The sequence below is a fragment of the Ruditapes philippinarum genome, unplaced genomic scaffold (genome assembly GCF_026571515.1).
Source record: "Ruditapes philippinarum isolate M1 unplaced genomic scaffold, ASM2657151v2 ctg1385_1_1_1_1, whole genome shotgun sequence".
In the NCBI taxonomy this organism is placed as follows: domain Eukaryota; kingdom Metazoa; phylum Mollusca; class Bivalvia; order Venerida; family Veneridae; genus Ruditapes; species Ruditapes philippinarum.
In genome coordinates this window covers 140,657-156,847 of record NW_026854172.1, presented here as the reverse complement: position 1 = coordinate 156,847, position 16,191 = coordinate 140,657, and the positions used below count along the sequence as shown (strand labels likewise).

At 30.6% G+C, this 16,191-nt stretch overlaps 1 protein-coding gene across 1 annotated transcript in view; it reads left to right on the top strand.

The window, feature by feature from the left end:
• LOC132739248 (mitogen-activated protein kinase-binding protein 1-like) overlaps positions 1-16,191 on the top strand; it is a 76,815-nt gene that overhangs the window by 48,396 nt on the left and 12,228 nt on the right. Inside the window, exons 21-27 of the mRNA XM_060726912.1 lie at positions 8,438-8,515; positions 10,604-10,726; positions 11,454-11,548; positions 12,175-12,266; positions 13,204-13,304; positions 13,554-13,738; positions 14,318-14,366. Coding sequence (XP_060582895.1) covers positions 8,438-8,515; positions 10,604-10,726; positions 11,454-11,548; positions 12,175-12,266; positions 13,204-13,304; positions 13,554-13,738; positions 14,318-14,366 — 723 coding nt within the window. The remainder of the gene's footprint in view (positions 1-8,437; positions 8,516-10,603; positions 10,727-11,453; positions 11,549-12,174; positions 12,267-13,203; positions 13,305-13,553; positions 13,739-14,317; positions 14,367-16,191) is intronic.

Here is a 16,191-nt window from a genome sequence, read left to right as displayed (position 1 = left end):
TTTACCAGTGTTATAACTGGCTGAATCTTTAGCTTGTTAGCCAGCTGGCAGCAACTGAATTTACCAGTGTTATAACTGGCTGAATCTTTAGCTTGTTAGCCAGCTGGCAGCAACTGAATTTACCAGTGTTATAACTGGCTGAATCTTTAGCTTGTTAGCCAGCTGGCAGCAACTGAATTTACCAGTGTTTTAACTGGCTGAATCTTTAGCTTGTTAGCCAGCTGGCAGCAACTGAATTTACCAGTGTTATAACTGGCTGAATCTTTAGCTTGTTAGCCAGCTGGCAGCATCTGAATTTACCAGTGTTATAACTGGCTGAATCTTTAGCTTGTTAGCCAGCTGGCAGCAACTGAATTTACCAGTGTTATAACTGGCTGAATCTTTAGCTTGTTAGCCAGCTGGCAGCAACTGAATTTACCAGTGTTTTAACTGGCTGAATCTTTAGCTTGTTAGCCAGCTGGCAGCAACTGAATTTACCAGTGTTAACAGTGCAGACCAAGATCAGCTGGCATAATGGTAATGTCTGATGATTCTGGTCTGCACTGTTCACTATTCTATTAGTATATATTTTGAAAATATATTTAGGCCTTTCTCTAAGCTGGTTGCATAACCAGTCAAATATTAATAAATGTTCTCATTTAAAAGCTATAATCAGCATACAATATTATATGCCCTTGGCTAAGACAAACAAAATACTAGTTAAACAAATCACATATATATCTAGTGATAATAACCACATGTACTTAAACATAACATTTTTAAGAAAGTCAGCACAGAATTAGATATGTATTAAATTCTAAGTTATTTACTTTTCTTTTATAGTTTCATCAAAGTTTATTTCATACTGAGGAATCTGACCCATATACAGCATTTGTACAGCATATAAGAATAACAAATACATCATTTGAAAGTTTGATACATTCAGTAAGGTAGATTGATATGTAGCATTGATATGGTTAAGAAGGAAATAAAGTTCAGTTGAAAACATCAGAAATATTGTCAAGGATTTTCATATTGCTGAATGACATAATTTTAACAACATGATAATTATTTGCTATGTAGTTTTACGAATATGATAGTTGTTGTCTTGTTGTTTTACTAACACTAAAGTTGTTTGTCCTGTAGTTTTACAAACATGATAGTTGTTTGTCTTGCAGTTTTACCAACATGATAGTTGTTTGTCCATAGTTTTACCAACATGATGGTTGTTTGTCCTGTAGTTTTACCAACATGATATTTGTTTGTCATGTAATTTTACCAACATGAAAGTCATTTGTCCTGTAGTTTTACCAACATGATGGTTGTTTGTCCTGTAGTTTTACCAACATGATAGTTGTTTGTCCTGTAGTTTTACCAACATGATGGTTGTTTGTCCTGTAGTTTTACCAACATGATGGTTGTTGTCCTGTAGTTTTACCAACATTATACATGTAGTTGTTTGTCCTGTAGTTTTACCAACATGAAAGTAATTTGTCATGTAGTTTTACCAACACGAAAGTCATTTGTCCTGTAGTTTTATATACAATATACAATGTCAGGTGGATATTCAAAACTGTTTTCATTGAAATTGTCAACTTTCTGTATGTTAATACTCATTGCATTAAAATCAGACATGTTTGATATTGATGTGCTTAATTTGAAGATAATATGTTTTAAGAATAAATTAATACTAAAAGGGTTATTTTGTGAGATTTGCCTACTTCTCATTAAGTTCCATTCATATCTAGTTAATCTAAATACTAAAATTTAAAATTTTGCCGCAATCTTTTTTTTACAAGTTATTTTGTCTGTATTAACATTCTCTCAGTTTTGTTTTAATAATATTCATTATTATTGTATTATAATAATATTGTTAGAGGATTAGATAGTCTTGATATAATTATACAGTGAAAGCCCTCGTTAAGGAATTAGGCGAAGGTGACAAAAGTTTAATCTTTTCTTGTAGTTAACAGATTAATTTCATTAATCCTTTAATGTGTCACTTGTTATATAATTAACGTCAGATCACACAAATAAATCTGACCGTTAAATCAGGACAGAGATTGAGTGGGTATTGAGCGTGGATTGAGAGTCCTTAATTCTGTAATATATTCTCTGGGAGAGTGCTTGATTCAAGGAGTTAACAGTACTTGATATTGGCAGTGAAGTGAGCGTTGTGGTCATCTCTCTAGGCTTAATGTCACTTGATATTAGTAACCTTAGGTTTTGATTCTCTTACAGTGAAGACTATTTTATAATGATTCAATCAAGATTTAGGTTACATGATTGTGGACTAGTAGGCAGATCCTACATTAATTTGGAAATAATGGAGCTTATTTCTGTAACCTTGATTGTGCCAATAGTACATTTGTTTGTGCCTATAGTACATTTGTTACCTAAATCATGTTCATGGGGGTATGTTCGAGTCGTCCTCATATTCTAAGCTTTTCACACATGTTCCTTGTATCATTATTGTATATGTCACTTAATGTCCCTGAAATTGAGCATAAATTTTTACTTATATAACCTTTATTCCTGTCTTATTTTGCCAGCAGACATTGACAGTAGTGGCATTTAGTGAACATTTTAAAAATTATTTGCCTAAGTTTTGTATGTAACATCAAACTTCAGTATCTGCTTGAAACTTTCAGTAATGAGTTTTTGGGATCATAATCTGATGTCACTTTCTAAGGCATATGACTTTTCACATGGAATTTAAATGAAATATATCCCTTTGTGAACTAAAAAATATGTTGGTCAATACACAAGACTTATTGGAAGAAAAAGTCATATAGTCAGAGAAATACACTGTAAGATTGTCCTGTATTGTTAATGAAATCTTCATCTTCCAGGCTCTTGTTTTTACTACCAAGTACTCTGTATAGTTAAGTGCTCTACCTTACTTTTGTTGTAATATAACAGTAATGCACTACATGTATGTCTTCATTTAGTGTTATCTTCATAAAAGGAGGTAATTATCTTTAGAAATATTAAATGTTCAAAGTACTATAAAATTATATAGACAATACAATTATATATTTAATAAACAGAAAAACACATGCCATGTATCATACTTATTATGATCAATAAAATACTGATAGAATTTATGATTGAAATAAAGACCGACCGAACAGTTGATTGTCATAAACCAGTCCTACCCATAATCCTCCTTAATAAATCCTCGTCTCTGATTGGTCAGTCGTGTTTTTGACAGTTGAAGGCGCTATAATCCAAAAACTAACAAATCATTTGATAGAGTTAACTTCACAGCTTGTTATTTCATTTGATCAACTCGCCACAATACCTACAATAGAATTAGCGATATTAAACAAATGAAGTGTGCTGATAAACGTAACAAATTATTTTATAACTGAGTTCACTGTGGGCGTCCAGCTGTAATAAACGGCAGATTTCATGACAAATATTAAATTAATATATGATAATATTTTATCTGTTTTTTTTAAAGGACAAAATTCTTAAAAAGAAGATTAATTTTGATGATGTCAACAATTACCGTATTATAATTAGTATATAAGCTGATTCTAATGAAAGTTATTTTAAATAAGAAGAACTTGCTTGGATATGAACAGTTAAAATGAAAGGGAAATATATTGTTTAAGTGACAATAGTGGTAATTAAGCTTCTTGTAGATGTGAACAGTTTAACTTGCTTTATTTAGATAAACAATGTTTTCTAGGACTATAATTAGTTCCAATATTAAAATGTAAGATAAATGTTACAGTTGCGACACAGGGAGGAATATAATAGTAATATATTTAGAATAACAGGAAGTGATATTTGTATATATATAAGTTGAGAGGATATTGTATATATATAAGAATGGGTCCTGGAATGTGGACTATATTAGACTGGGCTAATATTACAGTAGATGATATGGCCATACAAGATGTCATCGATCACTGGAGACAACGGAATAGAACAGCTTGTAAGATATTTTATTGATCTCTTAATATTCTCACTAGAGTTTTTACTTTCTGACTATCAATTTTACATTTTTATTCATCCAAAATTTAATCAAAATCTGGAAAAAGTGTGATCCCTTGGAAGCATTAATCACTGGTAAAGACTGGTTGAGTTTGCATGTTTTTTTTTTCTGTATTTTTTTTCTGTAAGTAAGTAAGTAAGTAAGTAAGTAAGTAACGACTTTATTTAACGAGGCTTACACATTCGGTTTCCCGATCTTCCATGTGGGCCTCTGTGTGTTTATTGCGTGAAAAATGTTTATACAGTGAAGATGCTAAATAACTGTTGAATTAACATTTCTCTTTAGAATCTGTTTAGTTTTCAATTATTGCTATTTTTTGTGAGCTGAATATCAAAATTTAAAATAAATTATTGTTTTAAAAGCCAACTGATTCATTCATATTATTTAAATTCCTCAGCATTTACATTGTCGCTATATAACTGGATTTTCAGCTTTGATATGGAAGTCCTTTTTTATTATAAGAAAATTAGTGATTTCAGTGATTATCATAGGTTTGAAATTATTTTATATGTACTCCGTATATCTTATTTATATGTTAAACATAACTCATTAATTATATCATAAATAAAATGAAAAAATACTTAATCATATGGACAGGAATTTTTTATCTTTTATGAGTTTGAATCCTATGTATAAAGATTGCATTATTTCAGTGGAAAATCTATCAAGTTAGAATTTGGATTGAGGATTTTATTGATGTTCCTTGCTGGTGAATTTAAAATATAGAATGGAGTAGCTTTCAGCATCTACTCACTTCCCCTTAATGTTACAGAATCACTATAGCACTTTTAACAAAGAAATTGTGCTTTTAACTTTAACACTGCTAGAATCAAACTCTATAAAGCCTTGACCAATTTGTCAATAGGCACCTTGATGCAATATGGCCTGGCATATCAGTCTAAGCTGACCAACTTCTGAAATTTAATTATCATAATATCATATCATAGACAGTTTGACAATGAAAGTTGAAAGAAACCATCCAGGATATAACTCAATAAGTTTAGGGTAAAATCCGTATAAAATAAAAGAATTTGTCTTCATATCAGCATATTGGTAATTTAAGTAAGTCTCTTATACCTCTAGCCCTCCAGCAAGCTGAGGTTTACTTAATTATGCTAAAATAATATGTGCCTTATCATGCACGCGGATTTATTATAATAAATGATTTGTTTGCTTACAAGTTTTTTTATCTCTTCATTTAATGACAGGATTATCTCCTTTAATGACAGGATTATCTCCCTTAATAATAATATTAATTATTTATAGATTAATATTGATGACCTGTCTGTTGTCACCGTATGGGTACTCGTGTCGACTGTCACTAACTTGACAGTGACACCAGTTAGTTTTTAATTTTTAGCTCGACTTTTCTATGAAAAGGGGAGCTATCCTACTCGCCCCGGCGTCGGCGTCGGCGTGAATTATGCCCTTTTTTGACTAGAAAGTGTATTGACTTGGTAGTTTTTGTCCTCACTTATTCAAAACCATTGGAGTATGTTGAAACTGACATACTTGTTTACATCACGACCTTCATCAACAGACAGAGGACATAATCTGTCAGTTTGACAGAATTATGCCTTTTTGACTTGAAAACATTGATATGGGTAATCCACTTATGCCTTAACTTGAGTTGTTTGAACTTTAAGCTATTTCATATTACCCATCTGTGCAGAAAGGTAACTCTCTCAAAGTGGGTTTATATATTATTTATTTAAGGCAACTCAGATTTTTTCTTCATTTTTTACATCTCTTTTGATTAATACATTTCAAACTTTGACTGCAGTGTTTCAAGGGTATACTCAATTAGTAAATAACTTCACTAAATTCTAATGCTCATGGTTGTTCACTTTAAATAGGATTCTGTATGCTGTTACTGCAACTTTTTATGGACAACATAAAGTGTGTCTTAAGCTTTGTTATTGTAGGACGTGTCAGGTGTGCACGGGACAAACATGGTCTGTTGTAGGAATGTTCACTATACCAGTGAACTCTTCAGTAAATCTATCATTGACTTTTAAGGGTTATAGATTGTACTTTGAATGTATTTCAAGAGTTTTAAAGTAGATAAAAGTGGATTCAAGCCTTTAAGATGTATTAAAGTAAATTGAAAGTTTAAAACATAAGTTATATATTAAATAAAGGTAAAAATGTGAAGTGGAAAAATGAAAAGTTTGGTATTTTGTATGATTGAACTGAAGTAATTTAGTCAATATAGGAAGATATTGTATTACATGATGATAGTTTTATACTGTATGTTGAAAAAGCATTCCCTTGTTTAGATAATAAATAATGATCACTCTCAGTCAAATTCTGTTCTAAAATCATTGATGAAATTATAAAGTTGAGTTCAAGAGCTTAAGGACATGAAAGAAAGTATATATATATATTGAAATATTTAAAGACAGCCAGTTATCATCGCACACTTTGGGACAAAATTAGAAATCATTGATTTTATTTAATAGATATAGTTTTGCATAATCATATTTGACAATTCTTGTAGAGTTAAGGCCCTTTAACATGTTTTTAAATCATGAACTTCATGACATCATTGGCATTGTAATATAAACACTTAGTAGGTAGAATGAAATAAAATTGGAAAATTTGTGCCCTGGCTTATACTTCAGTAAGGAGATCATCAGGTTTATAATCATGGGGTGGCTGGTTCAATCCTCAGGCCAGGAAAAATTTCTCTGTGACAATTATTGATCTTTGACATTGAATCTTATAATCATTTGCCTCTCATCTTAGATTCAGAAATCATGTGAGATTAATAATTGGTCACTTGCAGTGAAATTGATAATTACTAGTTAGTTACCAAGGAAATCTGGTTAGGTGTACCGAATGTCGAGATATTACCAAAAATGTGACTCAACAGTTAAAATCCACGTAAAACAAAGCCAAACAAACAAGACAAAAGCGATGAAACAATCAAAGGCTTCAAATACTATATTGAAATTAAATCTTGCTGATCTTCATTTAATTTATACTTTAAAATAGTTCATCCATTATTTCATTGTACTGAAGAAGATAGTAAATAAATATTGATAATTAACACTTGAACATTTTGTATAGGTCAATCATTGAGTTTATTTGATTTTCACTTTTTCTCCATTTACTCACTGTAGACTGTTTGTTTGCCTATATATATTAAGTTTTATATACTTTCAGTAGTTAAAATCACAAATGATTTCCAATAAACTATAGAATGTTAGGGATAGATTGACCTTTAAAATGAGCAAATTTAGAGACTTAGTAAGGTGTTTAGTGAAAGATAGAAGAGGATATGGTTTTATATGACAATATTTTTTTTCAAGTGAATTTCTAATGATTATCCTTTTGGGTTTTGAAAAGGAAAAATAAAGAGAACAAGGCAGTTACAGAAAACATAGATGTGACCAAATGTGATGTTAATATGTAATGAATGGTTGGTGAAATATAAAATTTAGAAAACATGCTAAAAAGTGAAAGTTAAGGAAATGTGTATAAATGTTTAAGGGATATATACATTTTTTAGTAGGAAATGTTAATATTTCATTTGACAAGGCAATATGAAAATGTGTTTGTACTGAAAATGTGGCAGGAGCTTTAAGTTATCTAAGTAACATTAATAAAATACAAAATGTAACACCAGTATTATTTAAATTTATTTCAAACTCAAAATGTGATGAATGCTATAAGGAGAGGATGTAGGAGACATTTTCAAACTTGTTTAACAAATGTGACATTTACAATAAGTGAAATATTTAACAGATTCTTATTGATTTGTAATGAAATCTTGGAAGGTCAATCATGCAAAAAAGAAGAGAACATTGTAACATTGACTGAACAAATGATGTGATGGTTGTTTTAATGTAGGTGTAGATCTGTGACCAGAATCAATATAAGATAATAAAATACCTTGTGGTCTGTAATGTATGTAATAAAACTAGACAATTAAACCTTTGACAACATTAAGTGTGCTGGAATAAATTGTTTGTACATAAATTATGAGCATCATGAATCTAGGAGGACATCATTTTCACTTTGAGAGGGTTCAGAACAAAATTTGAATTATTTAATTTATAAAAATATAGTGATTATTGGACAATTGTTGGATAGATGCATTGTCACAACGAATAGGAAGATACTTTGAAATTTGATTGTTTGTTGTATGAACATAATTTAGAAATGTTTGTATATTGAAAGATAAGACAGAGACAGTATACTTATACAAGATTGTGGCTGTAGTGCTCTACATAGGTCGGGCTATTTGTATGTTCCAGTAAGAACTGGTTTTCCAGTAAGGACTGGTAGTTGATTGACCATTGTAACCATGTCATACTATGGCCGTTACAGCAGTGGCTACAGACCGTATTACACGAGCACATATTACTCGGGCATGTATTATGATAGACCTATTTATAGTGATGCTTATTTGGATTTTCTAGATCGTAGACGTAATATGCGTACCAGGGAGAATTCTCGTCAAGTCAGGTAGCCGATGTGAGAAGAGAAACAATGGTGCTGAATAGACCATCTACAACACCAACTGTAAGTTATTCTCTCTTCTCAACCTTTAACCTGTTGATTTTCTTAAATAGATTGAATTTCTCAAGCTTCAATTTTTTTTGGAATTGTCCATTACAATATATCAGTCTTGGGGAGATCAAGATAGAAATTATTAGTTAATAAGACAACTGTATTGAGCTTGGTCAGACTAAACATATGTGTAGGTTGGCCTTGCTGTATGCTTGTGGCAATGGCTTATCACTTTCATTCAACCCCCCTCCCTCCCCCTTACACACCCTAACCCTAACCCTAACCCTAACCCTAACCCTAACCCTAAAGATCGTTCAGGGAATTTTTTTAATGAATCACTAACTGTTAAGTTAAGGAATCATCTCCTCTTAAGCTATGAATAAATGACAAAAATGGTCTTACTGCACTTACAGATTTGTATTTTCTTGCTTTTCCTAACACAATAGAAAAGTTATTTAGAATTTATTGTTACTGGCATATTAAGTGAAATGCCTGAACCTCAGTTATGTAACCAAGTACTCGTATATGAACATTTTGATTTCATTTTATAGAGTACATTTTAGAAATTGCAGTCTTATATTTTTTTACAGCAGTCAGCAGAAAGTAAACAGTGTTATCCTGTGTATGAAAAAATTTAATCTTTCAAAAATATCTTAAAGCTTAAGTTTAGAAAATGAAACATAATTTTGACAGTTGAATGACTATACTGACTAAATTATCTTGTTTTGATATTGAAATATTGATCATCGTCCAGTGATATGTATATTAAATTGCCATATTTCACATTTTATGACCTCCATGACTGACAGTTAGAAATCTTCCTATAATCTCATGTACACTGTGTTATCAAAGCATCTGTTTAACCAAGAATTATCCTCATGGCTGGTAGATAAGTCTACAGGGATAAGATATAAGTCTAGGTGATGTAAGGGAGATTTTTAGAATAATACAGAAAAGTTTATTGGTAATTATAGATGATCTATTGAGGTAATAAAGAGACAGCCAGGGACATTGTATGATTGTTGTATACGTATCCCAGCAGTTAGACAACTGTTGAAGTGAAAGTTATTTGGTCCTTTAATATACCTGTTAGATTTAGGTATTAATGCTGTTGTAAACGTCCAGGATTATAGTCAACCGAGCAATTGTCTGTGTACAGGTGACCTAAATCTGCTAAATTAGAACATAAAATATACACAGTTTCTATGAGAAACCAAAGTCTTGAATATCATAGACTAAAATTTAAGTTTTAGATATATGAATTTATATACATGTAGGTTAAAATATGTCATAGTTAAGTCATCAGTACAGTACATGTACAGTCGGGGCAGATGAATGTTTGTTGTATAATGTCGAAATAATGAACATGTTTATGTTTTAATGAGTTGTCATACAATTTATTTACATCACACATGTTTAATATCACTTTTAAAATTACACAAGACACGAATTAATATCAAATTTAAAAAAAAGAAATCAATTAAAAAACATTTAGTAATTTATTTATTAAGTTAAAAACTTTCATACAGTTTTTGCCAAAATTTAGGCCTAGAAAATAAATTAGAAATATTAGATTTGTCATGGAGGTCTAGCTATATGGTCAAAATATGTGAATTGCCTGTAGGGGTATACTTAAATTTGCTACTTAACTATATTTACCTATTTACCTATTATAGCATGATTCATTTTCAATGTTGTCATGTTGTGTTTGCAGTAATGCACAATGATGATATCAGACCATTTGTCTTCTTTTAGCAAGAGGAGTTTAAATTTTTATATGATTTAAACTGTTTTGACTTAACCAAAGTAAAATCTAGATTTGATATTAAAGAATAGATTTGTAGCCTTTGAATATGTATATCAAAATTACAAGAAAATGAATAAATAATAGAACATTGTCTGATTTTCTTTTTAAATGTCAGTTTTATGTATTGCTATGACAATTAGCTAAGTCTGTGTAAATATCTGTTCTATAAATAAATGAATAAATGGTATATAATATAAACAGTTTTGTCTTTCCTTGTTGTATAAACACTATTACTGTATTATAAATTTGAATTAATTGAATGTTAAAATTATGTTATTTTTTTTTATAACCAGAATATGCCAGTGATATTTGATGACATTAACAATGATGAAGATGATGATGATTTTCTACCTGTATCTTCTAAAACATTTGTAAAACAGGACACTCAAGAGAAGTCCGATGTCACATGGGATGACGTAAGTTTAACTGTACAGTGTAATTGTTGAGGTGGGGGGAATAAAGTATTTAATGACAAATACATGTTGTAAATACACATAATTGTTTTGAAATTTAATTTTCATAAACTGTATTTATTTTGTTTGCTTGTGCAGTTTGATATTGAAAATAATGTTAATTTTGGGTTGCATTAATTGATTAAATTACGTAATTAATTATAATTATCCAGGATGCTTCAGGGTTTTACAGTTGTTTCATGTTTAATCCATGGAGAATGTATGTTATTCATTAAAAGGTAAGGTTTTGAAAGAGTAAGTTGATTTCAGTTTCATTTTCGTATAAGTTTTGATGGTAGGAAAGAATTTAGTTCAACAGTTTTGAAAGAGTGATTATTTTAGATATTCTAGCTGTAGAATTTGAGGTTGTGTTTATTTCAGTTACATAATTTTGAGGGTGTGTTTATTTCAGTTATATATTTTTGAGGGTGTGTTTATTTCAGTTACATAATTTTGAGGGTGTGTTTATTTCAGTTATATAATTTTGAGGGTGTGTTTATTTCAGTTATATAATTTTGAGGGTGTGTTTATTTCAGTTATATAATTTTGAGGGTGTGTTTATTTCAGTTATATAATTTTGAGGGTGTGTTTATTTCAGTTATATAATTTTGAGGGTGTGTTTATTTCAGTTATATAATTTTGAGGGTGTGTTTATTTCAGTTATATAATTTTGAGGGTGTGTTTATTTCAGTTATATAATTTTGAGGGTGATGACAATGACCAGGATAAGACAGAGATTATTTACTACCCTCCATCTGAGAGTGATGGTTCTGATACACTGCCCAGGTGAGACTTACAATATTTATTATATCTTGGTGCTACTTCTCATACTTGTTGGGATAAATGATTAAGTTGATAAATACAGAAATATGCTTGAATTTTCACTAAATGAAAAACTTCATGTTTATTATAAAAGGAATTTTACCAGTGATGTTTTCACAGGCATGTTGATAAAAGTTTGGAGAAAAACTGCCATTGTAAATACTACTTAGTAAAAAGGTAGACAAGTATATGGCTTATATGGCTCAAATGTACTGTTTGTAGTTTTGATACCCTCAGTGGATATTTTTGTAGTTTAGCAGAGGGGATATGTTTTTTGTAGACTTACAGTTAACGTCCATATATATCTATACTTGAAAAAGTCTGAATCAATTTTAACATCACCATTTATATATTATTTCAAGGTACAGAATGATGAAATGTCATAAAGGTGTTCACAGTAATAATGCTAAAAATATAAGTTAACACTTCATTTAACATTGAAGTGTTCTGCATTGTAAACTTTAAAATATGTGACAGTTTAATAACAGTGCATTTTTAGCTGATTTACTGACTATTTGAGTTTTACCACAGTTTTTCTCTATATGTATTTCATGGTTGTATCTCTATATATATGTTTGGTATAATTTCAGTTCATATCAAGTATTTGATGCTGGTTTGAATTCTGATCGTACATCACATCAACTGAGACATTCTATATCAATGAACAGCAATCCAGATGCAGGTGGGTTTAAACTTTTTATATTTCATATATCACATTTCTGTTAGAGTATTGATCTAGATCAGCCCGTCATACAATACAACAAGTATTGGAGATTCCTCTAGCTGACTGAGATAACTGGAATGTGAATAAAAGGGTAATAGAAACACAAGGGAATTTTCTCATTGACTCATACAGTGTTTGTCATAGGTTATAATATATGATGGCATTAAAATTGTCTTATACATATATATAATAATATTATGTTCTATATTAAGGAGGTTTTATACTCTAGAGATGAGGGGATATTTTGAATATATTTATATGAGAGATGTGAAGGAATAGTATGTGAATTATTATTTCCTGTAGCAAGTGATCTGTTTTATTTTATGATATGATTTTATTGCTGTGAGTGTATTCATAAACTGGTGATGTTAGACTGTTTATTTCATACTAAAGTTATATATTTCATACTAAAGTGATATATTTCATACTAAAGTGATATATTTCATACTAAAGTAATATATTTCATGCTTAAATAATATATTTCATGCTTAAGTAATATATTTCATAACAAAGTAATACATTTCATACTAAAGTAATGTATTTCATACTAAGGTAATAAGTAATATATTTCATGCTAAAGTGATATATTTCATACTAAAGTAATATACTTCATACTAAAGTAATATATTTCATGCTAAAGTAATATATTTCATGCTAAAGTAATATATTTCATGCTAAAGTAATATATTTCAACCTAAGTAATATACTTCATGCCAAAGTAGTATATTTCATACTAAAGTAATATATTTCATACTAATGTAATATATTTCGTACTAAAGTAGTATATTTCATGCTAAAGTAATATATTTCATACCTAAAACAGTATATTTTACAGTATACATATTGGAAATCTGTTGTAGTTAACATAATGTAAATACAGTATAAATGTTTACAGATTCTGAGACAACAGATCCAGTATCACTAGAAGATGTAGATGATGAAGATGATTCTATGCCCAGTACACCGATGGATGATATCCCTAAATCACAAAATAGGGTATAACTATATACTTGTTATTAATCTATGGTTTTCCCATATATATGGTAAAAGATTAAAGGTATTCTCTGAAATGCATATTAATACTTGAAATAGGGTTCTAAATTATATCTGATCGTAAGATAAATGTCAGACATTGTGCTCAAGTTTTAATTATCGTCATCATTTCAATATTTTAATGCTGTTTATTTATGTAACTGTTGCATATTTTGATATAAGTTGTACAAATTAGATGATTATTTCTTCTAGGAAAAGTTCTTAAAAGACACATTTGAGAACCTAAGTTTTACACCGGGGTTACCGACAGATAAGTTTGTGAAGGGTTTGGATACACTAGAAGAAGAGATGGCATCTAACCCGGCTACAGGGGGCATTAACTCTCGTCAAAGTCTGTCAGCCAGATTCCTCTCTAAATCACAGGCAGCTAATCTAAGGTATATTATGTATTATGTTGTATTGTTGCTGTATTGTTGTCCAAGAAAAAAAAAGAGTAAAATAATTGTAGTCTTGAAAAACCCTTGAATTTGAAATTTCAACATTAATTGTAAAGTTTCATGTTTCCAAAATCATAGTTTGAGTGATTTTAATATCAAAATGTTGCTGTATAGATTTTGGTACGGATGTACTCTCTCACCTGGCACTTTTACCTGGTTACTGCTGGTATAAGCAGATCACTTAAAATCACTTGCGCCTAAATGTTATACAACAGAATCCAGCCAGAGACTCTGAATTCTTTCATGTGATGAAGCTATCACGTTAGCTTATGGAAGGTTACTGGTAATACTCAAGTCCCGCTCATGCGTTACACCATCCATGGCAGGGCATCAAGTGAGTCTGAGGTCTCCTTCCATCAGTAATTCTGACAAGTCACCCTTTGACATTAACAAGATCTATTTGATTTAAAACCCATAAAAAATCACCCACTTTTACCATAGGTTTACCATCATGTGTCTGTCTGTCTGTTTGTCTGTCTGTAAGATATATATAGTGATAATTTTACAAATTGTTTTCAGGAATCAGGGACCATATGGCAGTATACAGAGACAAGACAACTGGTTTGACGTAAGTATATTATATCATATTGTATGTTTGCTGTGAAAATCAGATCAAAACTATGGATAAAAATATGGATAAAGCCATATCTGATTTACACTAAGATCACCTATTGTTTATGTCGTACTGATATATGTGTCGAGTGTTTGGTTAACTGTGCAGCTTCTATGTGAAATAGCACATTGTTTCTTGCATAGCAGACAGGATTATCTACTGTTTACACCGGTACTAGAAAACTCTGTCTTACACCCCCCATGTTAGACAAGTCGCATGTTTTAAATGACGTCATTGACACGCGCCTTTAATGAATGAATCGCGTTCTTAGGATGACGTTATTTTTCGTTATGAATGAAGTTGTATGTCCATACGCTACTATAAGAAAAAAGTGCGTAATGAGAATATCAGTTTTCGTAATTTCTGTTCCGAAAATAATTGACATGTTGTATGCAAGAAAAAGAATCAAACACCGGCTGTTGGTACAGACGGGAATATCTAGCTCTCGGGTAACTGTTAAGTGGAAACTCGGCAGAGCCTCGTTACCGCTGTAAACAGTTACCCTCGAGCTAGATATTCCGGTCTATACCGGCAGCCGGTGTAAGATTCTTCTAATATTTGTTCACGTTGTATTTTACCACATTGTTGTTGTGTTGTGTATCCAGTTAATCTACACACAGCCTGGTAGATGTGATTAATATAACTGTTTAACAGTATATAAGATAAAGAATTGAATATGGAGTGTAACACGGAGAGACATTTTTGAGTTTGCATGTTTGGTTGACTTCACTGTTTTATGTTGTTGTTTTTTGTAAGAAAATTTTCTAATTTTCTCAGTATTTTTTTTCTGTCTTTCTTTTTTTGTTGTCAAATTCTCATTGAAAACATAATTTTTTCGATAAATTTCTTTGTAAACTTTCTATAAAATGGATATTAAGAAATGGATTTAACATTCTTAATGGTTTGATTGAATGATTTATTGTTTGAAAGCAAAATGTCACTTATATATGCATAAATCATTGTATGAAAGTTTTACATAAATTGAGGATATCTGAGTTCTTTCTGTTATTAAAATTTTATAGCAGCAGATTTATTATGCTGTAATAATGTTTGTTCCAGCTAAGAGGTCTTCTCCACAAATGGCAACTGGTACAAACTTTTTGAATGTTCAAAATTATAATCTTGTATTTATTGGTTAACTCCCTGATGCTATATAAGTTGACTAGAGTTTAATTTCAGTTGGTGAATTGATCGTATAGATTTTATTAGACCCTGCATTAGAGAAAACAAGAATTTTGGGCTTTTTTGTATTTTTTTATGAAAGATTGCATAAATTTATTTGAGATGTATAAGCTATTTTGATATCCTGGTGCGAGATATTTTTAGATGTATATCAGCTGGATTAAAAGGCCAATAGTTATATATATTTGTATATTTGGGATATATTTACTGAAGTTTTGGAGGAAGACCAAGCTTTTTGATGAAACTACCAATGTATACTTGATTTAACAATATATACATTTTCTTGAAGAGATTTTATCCCAGTTTTTAGCTCGACTTTTCTATGAAAAGGGGAGCTATCCTACTCGCCCCGGCGTCGGCGTCGGCGTCAGCGTTAGCGTTGGCGTCACACCTTGGTTAAGTTTTTCGTACCACCCCACTTTATTTCAGAAGTATTACAAGTATGGCTTTGAAACTTACCATACTTGTTCACCATCATAACCTCCATCTACAGACAAGAGTACATAACTCTGTCAAGGTTTTTGACAGAATTATGGCCCTTTTTTGACTTAGAAAGTGTATTGAGCTTGGTTAAGTTTTTTTGTACCACCTCACTTTA